This window comes from Spea bombifrons, chromosome 8 (assembly GCF_027358695.1).
Source record: "Spea bombifrons isolate aSpeBom1 chromosome 8, aSpeBom1.2.pri, whole genome shotgun sequence".
Lineage (NCBI taxonomy): Eukaryota > Metazoa > Chordata > Amphibia > Anura > Pelobatidae > Spea > Spea bombifrons.
The window spans coordinates 3,167,165-3,186,021 of NC_071094.1; the positions used below are offsets into that span (position 1 = coordinate 3,167,165).

The window sequence follows — 18,857 nt, forward strand, 5'->3', positions numbered from 1 at the left end:
CAGCTCTGATAAGGCACCTTTGGAAACGGATTTGGTCTGCGCACCCTGCCCCTCGTTTGCTCAGCCGGCCACCGCGTGGTACGGGCTGCAGGGGTGGCACACGATAAAAGACAATTTATCTTTTTTTTTTTTTTTCAATCATTTTTAAACAAATACATAAGTTAGCACCACAAATAAATCAGCATTTGAGTACAATCTGCCATAATTACAAAATAAACCACAGAAATGGAAGTGATAAAAAATAAAAATATTACTACATGGGATGCTACCATGATACAATTTTTAATTTTTTTCTTTTTTTTTTTTATTATCTCATATCTACATAGTTTCGGAATACATGAGTGGCATGCATTATTTCTTTACTTTTATTTTTCTAGCTAGAGACTTGCGTGGGGATATGTCTGGGGTAGGAAGCAGCAGTGGGAGTTGTCCACAGTGGAGCACCACCAGTGATTTCAAAAGTAGCACCAAACACTGAAATAAACAAACGGAATATATATAGCACCTATTTCAAACATGTTGGATATCCCTACCACAGGCAATCTCCCACTGTAAGGGACAGAAAATGGAGGATAAAATAAATAAAAAAAAAATTTAAATTTTTTTTTTAAAAAAAATTAAAAAATTAAAAAGAATGAAAAAATGCGCCTCCTAAAACACAATTTTTTCAAAAATCTTTTAGTGTCATCAATATCACTCTTTCTAATATGGATGGCACATAAATTGTATGCATTTATGAGCTCTGCCATAAAATTAATTTCTCATTTTTTGAATGGCCCCTTCAAAAAAATCTAAAAATTAAAAAAAAAAATCATACTTTTTTTTATGGCAGTTTTATGACCCAGCTGTCCCTGGACGTTAAGATTTAAAATGCAGTTTGAGGCTAAAAGTGGTTTAATTACACAGTACACGTTTCCTGTTATTATTGAAATATCTGTCTGCGAAATGCGAGGACAGAGGGCGGGTCGACAAAATCTTCTTAAAACAAACCAAAAAAAAAGCGACAGGATGACAAAATGAGCTCTGTAATTACCAATCTGTAAATTTAGCGATTTCATTACAAAAAAAAAACCCAATAAAAGTCTGCCCTCTTCCTTTTACAATATTAAAAATACATTACACAGACCGTTTTGAAACCTTTTCAAATTAATTTCTTTAAAAAAAAACAAAAACAATAATAATAATAGTGTGGTGTGTTAGTGGGACTGTACCGCAGCTTTCAAAACATTTGCGTTATTTTTTTAAAAAATTCACATTGGTGTAAAATTGAAAGTAATTTACTTTATATTTCTGCTCATTTTAAGACTAGGTCACATGCAAATTTTAAAGCCAGGAAATCTTCTTGTTTTTTTTTTTGCTGATAAAAAAAAACTAAAATAATAAAAAAAAATAATATACAATACAAATACTTACAAACATACAAAAATATAAGCACCTTTAATACAGAGGGACAGCAGGCGCACCGATGCATACCTTTGCACCCTGTGCTTTCCTATTAAATACTGTCATGATTAATTTGGAAACATTGTTGTGAAAAAAAAAGTCCCTTAATGTTCCGAGTTGATGTCAAGAATCTCCAATAAAAGTTGCTTTGATCTTCGGAGGATTAGAGACCGTCTTCTTGGTGTTGGCGGGAGTATTGCTTCATACGGGTGGGAGAGCGGATAAGCTTCGTGTTATGTGATTGTCAAGTGTTGGTGTTTAGGTCATGTGATCCAAAGTCTCTAAATGTCATTTTTTTAAAAAAAAAATTTCAAATTTTGAATTTCAAATTTTTTCGAATTTCCCTTATACAATGGATGGTCCAGGCGCAGAGGCGAAAAAAACAAAATGTGGGTTTGAACCCTTCACCGTCCCAGTTTTAGAACGTGCGTGTAAAAAAATGTTAAAAAAATTTAAAAACTGCGATGAGGTTTCAAGGTTGCTCATTTGGAGACGTAATGTTCTGTTATGATATTGGCCTCTTTTCTCTTTTTTTTTTTTTTTAAAGAGAAAAATATATATATTTTTGTTTGTTTTTTTTTTAATTTTGGAGAGCAGTTTTTAGCCCACGAAACACACTGGTCCCACCTCAAAGCCGAATTTTTGCGTTGCGTCTCCGAAATCATTGAACATGATATCTACAATTGGAGCTTGTTCCACTTTGGGACTGTTGAGTTCTAGAATAGTCTTTTGATAACCTTTCTTTGACTGTTAAAAAGAAATAAAACAGGAGTCAGATGCTAAATCCAACCAGCGAGAACTCCGACAGCAAGACGAAAATTTTTTATATTACAACCAAATACTCTAAATATTCTGCATTATTTTTTAATAAATTTATTCATCTTTATTAACTGAATGTTTGGAAAATATAATAAAAATTAATTAATTTAAAAAAAATAATAATAATGCAGAATATTTAGAGTATTTCCCAGAAAACCAGCATATGACATCATAACTCTGCGTTCTGTAGCAACAGAGGCTAATGCAGAGGCGACGACTGGGAGCAACCGCCTGGGTTAGGTCTAAGGCAGCGCTAGAGATAAATACATTGCCGCTCTTGACAAGTTTAGTGAGATTTCAGTATTTATTTTTGTGTAACAATATATTAGAGTTCAGTCACGTTTGGTTCTACGATACTTACTGCGCATCCATCCATTATAGCCCGTATGTACGGATTATTGTCGTACGACATTTCTTCGTCGTTGGACCCCAGGAAGCGGATAGCCTTGTCGTAGCTGTTGGTGGTGGCATCATGCCATGCGACCGACTGGTAGCAGTTGTAGGTGATATTCTGGCTGACAGAAGCACTCAAGAGCCTCAGGAAAGTCATCTGGACAACACCGATGGGGTTTCCCTCTGCGTCCACGTAGGACAGCTAAGAAAAATCAAAGACAGCTACAACGTGAGGATGGCGGGACTTGGACATAAAGGAAATGGGATTTATCGCCCTTGTTACGACAAAGGTCTACCTTCTACAAGACGTGGTGGAACCCATAAAAAAACATTTGACAAATAGCAATCGTGAGCTGGTAATCGGGATCCATGATGGTAACAGAACATTAGTCTAGACTTCTTATTCCATAAGATGGTTTTTGGTGACCACTCAAGTTTTATCTCACTCTTAATACCCCATTCTGAAGCAACATGCATGTAAACATGTCTTAGGCGAGGAGAAGTTGGGTTGGAGGCCACTGGGCGGCTTATCTCCTTTCGTTCTCCATAGTCGCACCAACCACTAACCAACCCTGACTCCCGTTTTTTCTTTATGTACAATAATACTTTTTTTTTTTCAAGGAACCATGGAAAAAGACAAACTTGGGCTAAAAACAAGATCATACAAACCGGATTCCAATCGACGTTCTCCTGCTCTCCTGAGTTAAATATGACTGAAGAAGACGAACGTGCAAGCAGACACAGCTAACATCACATGCTTAGGAATGATTGCTGCTGTCTAGCAAGCAATCAGAAGCGACATTTTCTCTTTTATGACCCATTTTTTATGATCGAACAGGGAAAATACATTTTTGGACTTTCTTTTAGCAAGTGACGGTAGCTGTTTCTTTAAAACAACACGCATTCAACAATACCTGGAGTATATTCATGTCCAGCATCCGAAGCGGGGGGGGGAGCACTCGAGAATTTTAAGATAAAGTAGGCTTTTAAAGAAAAGAAGAAGAAGAGGGGGGAGGGGGTTGGAAAAGAACGCTCCATAGCAAAGAAATCAAGATGAAATATAACAGGCTTAAAGGATGCTGTGAAGTTAACACAAGAGCCGCCGCTGTCAACGAGTGGTGGGGGGGAAGCCGGGAGAATGTTCTGCTTCAAAGCGGCCACCACAAGGTGAGCGGAGTACCTATGATATTGCCAGCGGACGATACAGCGGCAAGTCATCGCGCTCATCCCTTCTTCATGACCGTTAAATTTGTAAGGCGACTAATCCGAATGAGTTCAATTAAATACATTTTTAGACTTCCAGATATCTGAACGTTCCGAATGCGCCCTCGCTCGTATCTTTTCGACTTTGAGCTATGGTTTTACCAAAGAACGAAGGTCGGTCATAAAAGAAACGTGTCCAAGACCCTCGAAGCAAACCAACGCGGGGTTCCTTAATGCTTTTACTGTACGGGGATTGAACGCGTGTGTTTTGTCATGAAGAGTTCATAGGTACCCACCGAGAATGTAGATTTTGAATCTGCCGCAGGCAATAAAAAGAGACTTGAAAGAAAAGATATGCTATTAAAGAAGTCCATTGCAAACACAGCCCCCGAAGCCACCGGTGCCGCTTATACTCATTCTCAGCTGGACTGCTTTATGGAAGATATCCCGAAGGAAACAAAATTGTCTTTTAAGGTGGATACTATGTGTTTGGCTGAAGTGTGCAAAACAAAATCCATATTTCTGGATAATACGAGTCAAGATTTGTTGACCTGACCAAGGTTGTTGGATGTGAGAAGTCTCAACAGATTGTATCGGAAACTGGAGCCAGGTTATCAATTTTGGTTGAACATCGAAATTATTATAATTTGTTTTAATTGGGGGTATCATTGAAACTGAGAAATAAAGGAGACAGTACTTCTTTGGTAGAATTCTCCTACAGCATAGAATAAATTTGGACTGTTCCACCTTAAATTAATTTTCCTTGAAGTTGGGAAAACCAGGTCTCCCCGAGCTGGGTATTAGTCGGACATGCAGAGTGGTTTGGCCAGAACCGAAACAGACTCCGAAGGTCGTGCTCTGTCTGAGACTGTTGGCCGGGTTAGCCACTTACCATCGAACCCCGCTTGTAATGACTATACCATGAACCAGGCAGCTCTTTGGGCCAACGAGCCAGTTTGGTCTGTAAAATACGACACGGGTTACGGAAACGAGAATTTAAAAGCTGAATCTTACCAGTTTACCGCGCTTGAATTCACTGAACCAGGAGCCTGGCGTTTCTTTGGGCCAAGATGTAATTCTAGCCTAAATTGCGGAAGGGAGAGGACAGGGGGAGAGAAAGTTACATTCCTGATGCACACAGTCTTGGATGTTCATCCAAAGCCACCAACACGTAAAATACACATAGGTTGCCATATGTGGGTCAAACGTGTCTCATTTCCTAAGGGTCCCTTCTTATTGGCTGTTTCCAATACAGACTAATTCTTAAATATCTTTGTTTTATTTCTCGCTGACATTTTTTTAAGCTGGTCTACAATTGAAATTAGCCTACCACTAATTCTTCTTAAGTTATATTTTTTTTCTATCTTTTTTTCCATGTAAAAGAAGAAAAAATGAAATCATTTATTAAAGGAAAACTAAACCATTCTATTTTTACAACAATTAAATAATAAAAAAAATTAGAGGTGATCTTAAAAAAAATTATTCTTTGGTATTAATGTGTTTTTTTTTCAATATTAATTATTCCAATATTCCACAGCGCCCAGAACCATTCCAAACTTGCAGTATTTGTTACGTGTGAAAGAATGGTGTCCGGGTTTAGTCCCCAGGCTGCCTCATCAGCCGCCAACCCGTCTCCTTGGGTAATAAAACACGGCCAAGGAAAGTTACTGGAATGGACGTCCATTTAAAGTGCCATCTATGTCCCAACAGAACCAACTGGACATCGCGCTCTTACTTCCTTAGTCTTTCCTTTCCTGCTCCGGGAGCGACACGGGCCTCATTTTGGTCATTTTGATACTAATTAGAGTGTTCAACGTTAATTGGCTTCACCAAAACGACAGAAGGAGCAGAAATGGCTTCGAATATTAGCCTTCTGGCTCAACCAGTGAATTTCCAGGCTCAATAATAAAAGGAAATTCAAGCATAGAGACAAAATAATGCGACATTAATACGGATATTTACAGAAATAATATATTTTAAAAAGTTCTGTGTCCTAAATCTGAACCAAAAAGACTGAAATAAAGTAATTAGAGAAATTAAAAGTCCAATTAAAGGATATTTTGTTGTTATAGACCCCTGACTAGTATATAGGGTTTAAAATGGCAGATTTCCTGTTTCCTGTCTTTAAGTTACCACGCCAACGTTTTACTTCACGGCACTTCCTGTTCAGGGGAGGTCATTACTTGTGCCACCCATAAAAGAGGTAAAATCGGAGGAATTAGGTGGGCTTTAAGGCATGAAATATTGTAAATGGTAAAGTTTTAATCTGAGGATGTTGTGACCCAAAAAAACAAGATCGCATATTCGGGACTAAAAAGGCAGATTGGAAGAGAAATCAAGATGTCTGCCGTCTCGCATTACTTTGGAGAATACAAACTAATACTCCAAGCGTGAACTCATGGGTCGGATATTATAGACCCAAATTATATCCGTTCTGTTCAGAGCCTGTGCTCTGTAGCAAGATGCTTTGATCAAACGAAGCAATCGATACTGTGGGCTTGCGGCGTCTGGGGAAGGACAGCTATTAATTAAGCGATCTTTCAAATACTGAATGCTAAGCGTTCCTTAACTGCCAAAGTAGCCCCGGTGCCAGACCGTTCGATATCTAACATTGCCAAAAACCGAAGGCAGAGACTCCAACACTTACTCCTTCAGACTTCTTGTCGGGGAAGATGCAGGATTCTCCACCGGCCGTGAAATTACAGTAAACTTTGAAGGAGTCTCTGGAGCACCCTTGATTGGGATCGATCCAATATTCACCTGGATATTAATGGGGAATAATGAGAAAAAAGGCATCAGGACCGTAACTGACATGGAAATACACTTTGCCACGTTTATTGTAAAACATATATTTTTGACTATTACCCCAGGACTAGATCCTTTGCCTTTGTATTTAGTCCAGGTCTGCCAATGTTTTGGAACAAGCAACTAAAGAGTAATAATAATAAATTCAATACGTCAAGGAGCACAACAGTCTTCATGAACTCCGGTTCATATGGCCCCCATTCGGCCCCTGTCTAGTCGCCCGTTTCTCTTGCTGTAAAGACTCAAACCTTAATCAGACGTTGGTCTCGTCTTAGATTCAGGAGCCGTATCCCTATGCCATGCACGTTTAATTCCCCTCTCTGTATAAGCATCTAACATTTCTGATGGGAGGCGGCTCCATTTATCTACCACCCTCTCGGTAAAGTATAACTTCCTTACACTACATCTGAAATCTGCGTTCTACTGCTTGCCAACCAGCGCAGGAGCGATGTACGTACCGGACTTAGAAAATAAGGCTTTATCACCTAACTCCTCCCCCGGCTGCCTCTACTGAAAACAGGAAGCATTCGTCGGTACACTTCTTGCACATGCTCAGTAGATGCAAATTGCCAAATGAATAAAAACTAACATTTTTGAGGACTACACTGTTCCTTTCACTGCAAAAAAGATTCACTTTTATATATAGAAAAATAGAATTTACAAAAAAACATCCCTGCACCAAAAAATGAAATTACAGGACTTCATCTTTATGAATAAGAATATAGGAAATGCATTATTAATAGAGATGGGTTTAAATATAGAGATAACCTCCACGGCTGCCTCCCTCTTTGTAAAGTAAAATGCTGAGTTAGTTATTCTGTAGGGAATCTGCAGTTCTGTGACTGCTCCATTTTTCTTAATATGTAAACTTTTTATCGATATGCCCCGGCAGTTGAAACAGAGATTTTTAATGCATATGTAAGAGACCGGGCGTGGGGATTAAAATAAGAATCATATCTCAACAACAAGAATTTGGATATAACACCTGAAGGTTCTATTAAAATAAAGCTGTGTATCGCTATTTAAAACACATCTTATTTACACGTTCAAAAGTTTGGGGTCACTTTGGGGTCTAAAAGTTCCCTTCTCTATGATGAACTTTGTGAAGAGTTACTCTGCTCCCTTGACTTTCTCGTACGTCGTGACATTCAGTGGGGAAACACGATTATACTTAGTTATTATTATCTTACCATCTGGGAAGTCTGGATGACAAAGCTGTAAGTCCTTGCAGGTCCTGGCTGGATTTCCCTGAGTACCCAATGGGTGTTTCATTTGTTCGATTTCCAGTTTAAGAGAGTTCAGAGAGCCAAAGATCTCTTCCATGCCGTCTGCGTAGTCCATGTAGTTGTCTGCGTTCCCGTCGTCGACCACTTGGCTAGCATCGATGTTACGTTTGCTTCTCTTTGAGGAGTGCATAGGCAGTGGCTGTATGACTTCACCAGGTGGACCCTATAGAAGCCCATAGGATGCAGAGAGAAATGTTAAAGGAGACCCGTGGTCAGCTCATGGATTTCAACATAGTCTTTCTATAGGTAAATGATGTTACTTACAGGAGGACCTGGTGGGCCAGGAACTCCAGTTTCACCCTTAGGACCAGTTGGACCCTGTGGAAGAAACAAAGAAAGAATATTTAGGTGATGTGAACTGCAACAAAACACATCTTAAGTCTTTGCAGAATTTAAGAAAGGTTTGTGGTGAATGTAAGCTTTAGGGTGACCCACCAGAGACTGTTTTACTTACCGATGACCCTTTAGCACCTTTAGGTCCAGGACCACCCTGAAATATAAATGGCAATTAATACAAACTTGAGGAGGACATATCTGCATAGCTTTCATTGGGAAATACACATTACGAAAGGAGAACCTTCAAAAGCTTAATGGAAGAACACGGGGCAGCGAGGAGACTATATTAACACATTCCATAATTCATAAACAAAACTAAAGAAATTACTTCAATTAAGTCTTGGTATAAAGCTTGGTGTATATAGACACTCAGCAAAGCAATAGTTTGGGAAATCTACGCAGATTTTCTGTTTGTTCGGTTTTATTGAAGTCAGGTTTAAATTGATACATACCGGTAAGCCAGGAGGACCAGGAGGGCCGAAGGGGCCAGATGGACCAACAATACCCTGAAACACAATTAGAATTTTATCATCTTCTGTCAGTACCTTGTTAATAAACAAATTTCAATGGGGGAACTTTATTTTTGGGGGGAGGCAGCCTCTGCGTCCCAGTCTCGAATGGGTTGGATCGATGACGCAATCTGGTCTTGGCACTTGGCCACTCTTCGCCAACTCTACATCCCAGGCTCACCATCAGCTGATCGATGGTCACTGCTCTCCCTACCTCAAATATCACGCTCTCCATTAAAATAAACAATATTTTACTTCCTCTAATATATCAGCTAATGAACTGCTTCCTTTTATAAACAGTCATAGAAAGTACAGATTGTTTTTTTTCCAATTCAGATGTCTTTCCTCAAAGCCAATTACACCAGGTGTGAGTTTTTTTCTGCTTCGAGATCTGTTCCAGTTTAATGTTTACGCACAAAGAGGATGAACCCCATTGTTCAATGCTGGCAAAGTATATATAACTTGCTAAACCTACAGCCATGTATGTCTCTACTTGAAACATGTAATCAATATTTTAGATGCCAAATTATTTTTTTTGACTTGGCTGAGGCCGGGTAATGTTATCCTCTAGCTACGGCCCCTTCTCTCCTACGGACTCTGTTAGGGCGATGAGCGTTAAGCTGGCTGTTAAATTGTAATGTAAGTTAAGAAATAATAAGCTCCGTACCTGGTCTCCCTTAGACCCTTGAGTACCCTGTGGACCAGGAAGGCCTCGGTCTCCTTTTTCTCCTTGTTCACCTGGAGGTCCGATGAGACCAATCAATCCGGGGTGACCCTATGAAAAGAGAAATCAATGTATGGTTAGTATTCTTGGAATAACCCATCGTCTTAACTTCCCATTGGGCACCAACGCGTGTTGTTTTATAACAATGTCCGCTGTTGAGTGTCACCAGGACACCGAGAATTACGTGGAATCAGAAAAGTACAGCAAATGCATAAAGGTATTTTAATTTTAATTGTAATTGATTCTACTGTTTTCTGCTCACTTCAGAAAGTCAATGCGGATTAATGATTCTAAAGACAACAATTTCTGCATCGTATCAGGTGGTTTATCTTCCGTAATGGCCAACGGTTGTAGAATGAGACATACCTTTTCACCCTTTGGACCAGAATCTCCCTTAAGTCCTGGCAAACCCGGTGGACCCTATAAGAAATAACCATTAATGACTTTGCTGGCAATCTGGTAAAATAGTCCTGAAATATTTGTGAGGTCAAACACTGGAGAACATACCATTGGCCCACTTGGTCCATCAGGGCCGGAAGGACCAGGAAGGCCTTGTTCGCCCTAGAAGAGAATAATTTTCCAAATTATATTTCAACGAAAGAAACAGAAGTGTGCTGAATGTAATATACCTTCCTTATAATAACACAACTTGGTTTGTCAAACACTTACTACGGGCCCAGGTATTCCTCTTAGACCTTCAGAGCCAGGTTTTCCAGGAGCTCCCTGAGGACCAATTGGGCCTGTCTTTCCAGGAGGACCTTCTAAGCCTGATTCACCCTAAAAAAAGTATTTAAACAAAGTCAAATAAGGGAGACTGAACTGAACCAATACTTCATTTGGAATCATTAGGCAGACATAAAATTTACCTTGGCACCCTTTTCTCCTTGTCTTCCTTCAGGACCTGCTGGGCCAGGAGGTCCCTAAGAGAACACAATATCCTTAAAACGATGCTTACACATATACTGGTAGGTTAAATGAGAGATACTACGAAGATACAGAACACAATATAGTTCATATTATCACCCTATAAATAAACTAATATGCTGTTAGAGACCCTTTTTACCCGTTGGACTTCAATGTCTGCTAAAATGTGGTTGTAGGTAGAAATTGTAGTCCATCTATAGCTGAAGAGCCACGCAAGAGCAAATTGTCTCGATGGCAAAGGTCTAACTAATGGCATTTGAGGAGACTGGACTTGGTGGACACCTGTCTTTTCTTCTTGTAACCATGAAAGGAACCAATTTGTCTAGCTTTGAAGATGACAACACTTTGGTCATGTACTGGACATGTTATCGGTTACTCACCCTCTTCCCAGGTGGACCTGATGGGCCGGGTTCTCCAGTAGGACCAGGCGATCCCTAGATAACAAGGAAAGTGTTAGCATATACAACATTCTTTATGAAGATGGCAATATAATGATGGGCGTAAGACACTTACAGGCTGACCAGATTCTCCATCATCTCCTTTGTCACCAGGTGGTCCATCTTGACCCTGAATATCAAATGAACAGAATCTTGTCTTATTATGTATGATGTGTAAAGAACATTTTGTATGAGTTAGATTTGGCTATTGGGGTTAACCAATTAAATGTGGTAATTTATACTCACAGAAGGTCCGGGCTCACCAGGAGGACCAGGATCACCAGGAAATCCAACAGGACCCTAAATATTAAGCAATGTAAAGTTACTGTATAAACCAAGATGTTAATGAATATATGTGTTTTTCATGGCTTCACTCATGGAAAATAGGTTAATGTAACATAAATCTGTACTTACGGGACTGCCTTTTGGACCATCATCTCCTGGAGGACCCTTGGGTCCAGGTGGGCCTGCTGCACCTTGTAGACCTGCCTCTCCCTTTTCACCTCTTTCACCTTTGGGACCCTGTGCAGAAGAGGATTGCCATTAGGCCATACATGCAACAAGGAAATTACCTCATTCTCTGAGAGGATTCAGGTTTTTTAAAAAGATGGACACTTTGGTTCTTGGTAAATCTGTGTTTCACTCACTGGTGGACCAAGTTCTCCAGGAAGTCCAGGTTCTCCTGATTCTCCAGGCTCTCCCTGTTAACACACATGGGGTAAATTGGTTACTTTCTGTAGCGTGTCTTTCCGATCTTTGTTCCTGATTTACAAACAAAGAGGCAGATCTTACTTTCTCTCCCACAGGGCCAGGATTACCAATTCCACCAGGGGGACCTTGTGGACCATCAGCTCCAGGGGGACCAGAGGGGCCTCTAGGGCCTGGTGGACCAGGGGGACCCTAAATGAAAAAAAAATTGGTACAAGAAAAAAAAAACATGTTTTTCCCATTGTAGTTAATAATTAACGTTCACACAACGCTGTGTCCGCTACAAAGATAACAATAACCACAACAAGCACTGGAAGAGCATGTCAGTATAGGAATAGCCACACAAGCCCTGGAAGACCATGTTCTGTGGAAGAATGACCATACAAGGACTAGAGGGGGTGTGTCCAGTATAAGAATGACCATAAAAGTCCTGGAGGGGTATCTCTGGTACAAGAATGACCATATAAGGACTGAAGGGGTATGTCCGGTACAAGGACAACCACACAAGCACTGGAGGTTGCATGTTCGGTAAAAGAGAAACCCACAAGCACCAGTGGGTCGTGTCCGGTACAAGGATAACAATAAGAACAAAGGGATAATTTTTTTTTACTTAAGTTGTGCAAGGCTACAATATGGCACCTCATTTACTGGGTCACGCAGAATAGATAAGATGTTTTTTCACCTACCATTTGACCAACATCTCCTGTTTCTCCTTTTTCACCAACCGGTCCAGGTAAACCCTGTTAACAAAAAATGATTCACAAAAAATAATTACTCAAATGATATTTATACCAAACTTTTTAGTGTGAACGGAACAAGGGATGTTCTTAAAGGGAGGAAGGTGAGCCCAGTTCAAGAATCTTGTTATAACTTGGTTAGACAATGGCATCCAAAGTGGAACCAACAAGATATTAGTTACATCATCCAAATGTTTGTAGTGACCTCTTTTATGGAAGCACAGCACGCGACTAAAATTAGAAATACATGGAAACTACCTAATTTCATTAATCACCAAAATACTCCTGGTTACCATAGGATGGCGGCTTCTCAGTAATTAACACCCATTGAAGCCGTTAATTTATAAATTGTATTAGCAAACTGCCTCTCTCAACATAAATCTGAAGTATGTGTTTCCTCATTATAAAGGTGATATATGGAAGTCCTTCTCACCATACATCATTTATGTAAATTAATAATTATTTGCATTTGAATTCTATCTTCTAGATAAAAGTTATAAATATGAGGCGGTTGGAAACATTGATGGTCACCTGTAATCCAACTGGTCCTGGTGGTCCAGGGAAACCTCTAGGTCCTTCGTCACCTTTCTGACCAAAAAGACCTTGTTGTCCTCTGGGACCTGGTTCTCCATCAGCACCCTGGAGATTAAGTAAGAGAAATGATGAATATCTGGAACTGATGATGTAATAACAAGACAGTAAAGGGTGAGGTTACTTACTGATGGCCCAGGTTGACCAATGGGACCTTGGGGTCCAGATGGTCCTGGTGGACCCTATAGAGGAGGAAAAGAAGAATATTATTTTGAGGATCCAAAAGGAAGAAACTGAGTTTATATTATTTTGGTAACAGGAAGGGACTCATTATACCTGTTCTCCTTTCTCTCCTCGGTTTCCTTTTTGTCCAGGTTCTCCTATTTCACCCTGTTTAGAGATAAGATCAGGTTGAGGATTTCATGTTTTAAGGTTGGATGATTAGTTTTGGTTGATCATATTTTGAATGGATGTACTTACCTTATCTCCGTCTTCACCTGGTGGTCCAACTGGTCCGGCTGGACCGGGAAGTCCCACAGGACCTTGGATGCCATCACGACCTGCAGGTCCCTGGGGTCCTTTTTCACCCTGCAATCACAAGTGGAAATGTTATCTATACAATGTGGGCATAAATAAAAACTAAACGTGGGCTTGTTTCATATTATCTACAAGTGAGAATTAATGAAACTCTAGCGTGAAAACTGTAAGCAGCCAATGAGAGCAGTTTTTCTTCCATGGTGGAGATCTCACAGCTCCCTTGCCACAGTCAATACTACAAAACATCCATCATAAACATGTGCAAATGTGCCAAAAACGGTTCGGAATAATTTTCCGGTTCGGCCCATTCCGTTCCGGGCAACAAATTTCATTCCTTGCCCATTCTTTTCAACCGAAAATTCGGGGGCATTTTTTATTTGGGGACGAAATTCACTACATTCACTCTCACACGACGGGATATGTCTGCAGAGATGCGAATGAAGAAAGATGATAGCAGATTAAGGACTAAAGATAGAAGAGAAAAGAGAGAAGAGAAGGGAGAAGACAGAAGATGCAGAAGCGGATGTGGTTGGCAGAAGTAGTCAGCAGAGAAGGTAGGGAAACATTTAAAGAGAGTGAGAGTGAAGGAGAATACAAGTGTGTGAGTGAGTGTGAATGAATGTAAACGCATGAATTTCAGAGCTTTTCGCGTCGTTTTCGGCAGCCAAAAATTCTGTAAATTTTTCAATTTGTACGACGCCGAATGCACAAGTCTACTCTGTAAACGCGTTCCGTCGTGAATGGTGTGAAAGGCTGCGTGCCGTCTTGTTAAGCACGTACGGCTCGCTCTGTCTCTCCGCCGTGAAATATGTTGTGTTAAATATTCCTACTACGTTATGAATCCTTGGAGCTGTTAGTAAATGCCTATAAATAATATAAATTAGAGTTTTCATCTGACGTGAAATGTTCTCAACGCTCTCCCTTCAGCCAGACCTTTTATGAAGTTGTTTTTTTTTTTTTTTTTTTCCTGGCCCCTAGGTCTAACGTCTTTTAATACGCCAATGTAAGCGAAAATCCTCTGCTGGAAAAAAAACCCCACCTTTAATAACCAGAATCAATCAACATTAATGTCCCGATTCGATTGAAATTCGCTCCTGCATTACCGTATCCCGGCGGAATACATACGGCGTTTGAAATATTAGTGTCAGAAGTGTTTGCATTCTCGCAAGATAAGAAACAATCGTTGTAGGCATCCAGAGACCTCGTTCTTTTTTAACGACTAACCGGGTCTTTAGTGTTGTTTGTTACTCGGTCGCATTCGCGGGTCACAAGGGCTTAAAATCAAATGCCTTTATCCAATTAAGAAACAAATCCCTTCGTTTCGTCCCGAGGAAAACCCTTGGCTTCTTTGATAAATCGCACATTGTTTTATCCAGGCTTGGGGGGGGGGCAATGTAGATACGGAAACCTGGAGAGATTCATAAAGCCATCCATAATTTCTAAACCTAATGAAGAATTGTCAGGAGGTTGAGCGGAACGGAGAGTTTCCGGGACCCGACGGCCGCTTCAATATGCATAAATAAAGCGAAGGTGTCAAGCCAATCACCCATTGTACCTAAAAGAAAGTTCGGTACATGGGAGACTCACTCATGGAAGAAATGAGCTTATCTTATCATCAGAATTTATGAGCTAAAAAATCCGGCTTCGTAAAAAAAAACTTCACGAGGCAGATTTCACTCCGGATGCTAGAATTTTTGGTGGGTCTTCCATAACAAAGGAAAAATATTCAACAATGTTTTTTATTTTTTTTTTTTTTTTAATTTATGTTGTCGATATTATAAATTATTTAAAAAAAATAAATAAATAAAAATAAATTAATAAAAGCCAAGAGAAATTATCTTGGTGTGATTTTTTTTCTTTTCGTCGAGATGGTTTTTTTCGTAGTGGGCAGTGGTTTGGGAAAAAAAAAAACTTTTAGATGCCAAAAAAGAAATGCATTGGTGGGATTGTAACCTCAAGAGTTCTCAATGATCACTGTAGATGACACAACTTACTGGTGCACCCTTTTCCCCAGAAGGTCCTGGTGGCCCCTGTGGTCCTGGTCGCCCGGGAAGTCCAATTGGTCCTGCTGGGCCGGCAGCTCCTCGTTCACCAGGAGAGCCCTAAAGGAGGATAATGTTTTAATTGTTAATGAAAGGCAGCACACAATATATATGACTATGTAGAACTGCAAAGAACATTGATACTTTGGGATGTTTTATCTGATGCGTGGATACACTCCGGATACTTCCTTATGATGGAAACCTAATGTGTCAGTATCACGCAGCTGAGAGCTGGAAAAATCTTACAGTTCAATAGTATCAACATTTAAGAACTAGTTATTGATGATGTTGACGACTATTGATTATAGCGTTATACACGTTCTACCCGTCTCATCTTATCAAAGGGTGGTTTCTATAATCATCTCTGTAATTTAGACCTCATGGACATCTGGAAGGTAGATCTGACATCTGTTATAAAGGGATAAATACAAATTATATTTTAACTGGGAGCCCCAAAAGTCTTCTCTGGTACCTCAACCCTTCAACCCCCAAGCATTATCATAAAACACACATCTCATGTCTTCTGTACCACAGGAATGAGACGCTCGCAGTGAATGTTGAACCATTTTGAATGGACGTTGTCCATCTGTAGGCAAATACTTACTGCTGGGCCTGGTGGTCCGGGAGGACCTTCACCGCCTTTCAAACCAGGAGCGCCCTAAAAGAAAAAGAGAAGATTTGAGTGTTGGCTGAATCTGAGAATGTTGGTCCACAAAAGAAAACTCGTAGGTTCTTGATTACTTACAATCGGACCGGGGAGACCTCTCTCACCAGGAAATCCTCTCAGGCCTGGAGGTCCATCTTTACCGGGGAGACCTGCTGGACCAGGATCACCCTGTAACAGGAATAATAGATTAAAGAAATGTCTCTCCCCTTTTAAAAGCCATCCTCTCATTAATTTTATGGAGAAGCAGTCGACCATAACATGGAATTCCCATTTCAGTTGACCACTCACCTTGGAACCTTCTTTTCCGGCGAGACCAGGCAAACCTTGCTCACCAGGAGGACCTGGAGGGCCAGGATGTCCTCTCTCACCCATTGGACCAGTCTCTCCAGTAGGACCCTACAAACATAATACATTGTGTTGGTGTTTTTGAAGGTACCTGTTGTCCTGTCTAGAAATGCCAAGAGAATGGGACAAATAATGTAATGTTATAGTGATGGAATTTGCCTTTTATTAATTTGTATATAATGTATAACGACGTAATGCAGGACGGCACTCCGGAATTTTACGATAAACACGTTGGATAGGGTTTGGATGGTTTGGATGGTTTTTGGGGACTTGGATATCGTGTAGCAAAAGGGTTAAGCAGCCAGCGAACATTTTTATAACAAGGAAAGGTAGAAATCATCAGTGGGATTGGTTTAATTTCAGATTCATACATTATATCTAACAACCAAATCCAGAAGGCATTTTCCCACATTCTATCCCGGAATATTAAACAGCGTGCATAAGAACAATTAATCCCTTTGCTAAAATCTTACATACGGAGATGAATTATCTGGCTGCGGAGTCCTTGGCAAAGAACGATCTTCGTAACGGCAGACACATACTGCGTAGGTATCTGTGACTTACCTGAGGGCCGACAACACCGGGGGGTCCTGGCGGACCTGTCTTTCCTTGGAAACCCTGTAATAAGAACATAGGAGGTGAGTAGAGGTGCGGTGGATGTGAAATCGGCCGTGGGGTACCTCGGCAGGTCAAGGGCTCCTGCTCTGAAAGACAATGGCCTCGGAAAAACACAGTGACTTCTAAAAAGAAAAAGACAACCACAAAGATGAAAAGGAAGCGAGCAATCAAACAATGGAACGCCGCGTATAGAATATTAATGTCCTCATGCCTGCAACATGCATTATGTGCCTTATAAGCAGTTTGAAGACCAGCTATTTTCTTTTCTATCGTCTCTATTTATGCTTCATCTTATACTGTAACATAGTAATTGTAGTTTATTGTTATTATTTGTTTTTGTTTTTTATGTATCGTCTACAGGACCCTGTGAGCGGTATATGTAAAAAACATACAATATATGTTTTCCCAGCACCATCAAAGGTCATTCTAATCAGCTGCAGCTCAAGCAGAATAAACTATTATCAATACAGTTGGCTTTTACACGCGTGGCTGATCTGTACCCTTAGAGATCAGGGGTGATCAAACCTGTTCACCGGGGGGGGGGGAGCAGGACTGAAATCTGTACTTGAAAGGATAACCTTCACGTTTCATTGAGCTGGTCTTGAAGATCAAAGTGAAACTTTAAAGGCGAAGAAAAAGGAGGGGAACGGGTTAAAATGCCAGAGAGGCGCAATCTGCCTCCTGCGGCCGCATCGTTGAGGTATAGAACAAGCATCGAATGTTAACGGGCAGCGTGCAGAAACAAGGCAGGTGTTCTGAGTCAGTGTCAGGTGTCCATAGATACCCTACAGACCCCATAACTTATACCCCAGATACTGGAAAGTGGACCCATCGCCATAATAACCCCCCAGGAAACATTAGGATAATTCATATTGTTACAATTTTAAGAACGTTGAACAATGGGTCTAGTAGAATGTTCATCAGGAACATTCTTTTGGTTTTCATAGTGGCTTCTCCACATTTAGAACCTTGCGCCACACTTATTCTTTATAAATATTCATTTTTTTTAATAACAATAGCAGAGATTAATCATAAATCTTGGATCTGATCTTCGGTAGACCGAATTAACACGTGACACTGCTCATTTTTCACCCCAAAATATACTCCAAAAGATAACGTGTTCTTGCCTTTGGCAGAGAAGACTCAGAAGGGAGAAGAAGGAGGTTATTGTACAGTCATACCTTTCGCATGCCTCACCAGAAATACGGGTCAGCACTGAATCCACTTACTACTGGTCAAAGCCGTACACATCCATAGCTACAGAGAGACAACGGTGTCCCTATGGGCACCAGGCAGCCAGGAGCAGCCCCGTGTAAGCCATTAGGGCAAAAAGGCACGACATGGTTGTAGTTGGAGTCAAACAGCAATAACAAGCCAAAGGCAAGATGTTATTCACCTAACGGACTTCCTAATTTAAGCCAACAAGCGCTGGAACAAAGCAGTCCATGGAGCGTATGAAGTGTGGTGTCTTTTTTTTATCCAAAAAGAATGTCAGCTTCGATATATAATATATAAAATCTAACCCCAACGTCATATCAGCTTCTTGCATTTTTTAAAAGTAAAAAATGTTATTTCTCCTTGAATTCAGGGTTCATTGGTGATCGGTTGGGTATGGAGAGATTCACCGTAGACCCTAGGGCACTCCAGTGGTTGAATACAACAAATTATCTACCCAAGTCGACAACCCCAATGTTGGCCAAAGTTCCCTGGGTCATTGAGATTAAAATTTGTCGTAGTTAAGAGTTATTTTAAGGCTATAACGTTGAAATGATGTACTTTCATTAGCTTCCATC

The 18,857-nt window shown here is 40.4% G+C and overlaps 1 protein-coding gene across 2 annotated transcripts in view; it reads right to left on the reverse strand.

Annotated features, from left to right (window-relative positions):
- Window positions 1-876: 876 nt before the first annotated feature.
- Window positions 877-18,857, reverse strand: part of LOC128503435 (collagen alpha-1(V) chain-like) — a 79,519-nt gene continuing 61,538 nt past the window's right edge. The window contains exons 38-66 of one of the 2 annotated variants that reach the window (XM_053473518.1): window positions 17,011-17,064; window positions 16,390-16,497; window positions 16,180-16,269; window positions 16,039-16,092; window positions 15,387-15,494; window positions 13,336-13,443; window positions 13,192-13,245; window positions 13,044-13,097; window positions 12,856-12,963; window positions 12,274-12,327; window positions 11,672-11,779; window positions 11,527-11,580; window positions 11,294-11,401; window positions 11,126-11,179; window positions 10,956-11,009; window positions 10,823-10,876; window positions 10,385-10,438; window positions 10,188-10,295; window positions 10,026-10,079; window positions 9,885-9,938; window positions 9,462-9,569; window positions 8,738-8,791; window positions 8,404-8,439; window positions 8,214-8,267; window positions 7,854-8,112; window positions 6,506-6,618; window positions 4,751-4,819; window positions 2,624-2,857; window positions 877-2,190 (exon numbers count right to left, since the gene is read on the reverse strand). In XM_053473518.1, the coding sequence (XP_053329493.1) occupies window positions 2,044-2,190; window positions 2,624-2,857; window positions 4,751-4,819; window positions 6,506-6,618; window positions 7,854-8,112; window positions 8,214-8,267; window positions 8,404-8,439; window positions 8,738-8,791; window positions 9,462-9,569; window positions 9,885-9,938; window positions 10,026-10,079; window positions 10,188-10,295; window positions 10,385-10,438; window positions 10,823-10,876; window positions 10,956-11,009; window positions 11,126-11,179; window positions 11,294-11,401; window positions 11,527-11,580; window positions 11,672-11,779; window positions 12,274-12,327; window positions 12,856-12,963; window positions 13,044-13,097; window positions 13,192-13,245; window positions 13,336-13,443; window positions 15,387-15,494; window positions 16,039-16,092; window positions 16,180-16,269; window positions 16,390-16,497; window positions 17,011-17,064 (2,568 nt within the window). In that variant the 3' untranslated portion in view covers window positions 877-2,043. Of the gene's footprint in view, window positions 2,191-2,623; window positions 2,858-4,750; window positions 4,820-4,872; window positions 4,942-6,505; window positions 6,619-7,853; window positions 8,113-8,213; window positions 8,268-8,403; window positions 8,440-8,737; window positions 8,792-9,461; window positions 9,570-9,884; window positions 9,939-10,025; window positions 10,080-10,187; window positions 10,296-10,384; window positions 10,439-10,822; window positions 10,877-10,955; window positions 11,010-11,125; window positions 11,180-11,293; window positions 11,402-11,526; window positions 11,581-11,671; window positions 11,780-12,273; window positions 12,328-12,855; window positions 12,964-13,043; window positions 13,098-13,191; window positions 13,246-13,335; window positions 13,444-15,386; window positions 15,495-16,038; window positions 16,093-16,179; window positions 16,270-16,389; window positions 16,498-17,010; window positions 17,065-18,857 lie in introns of both variants that reach the window. The other variant, XM_053473517.1, reaches the window with a different exon arrangement.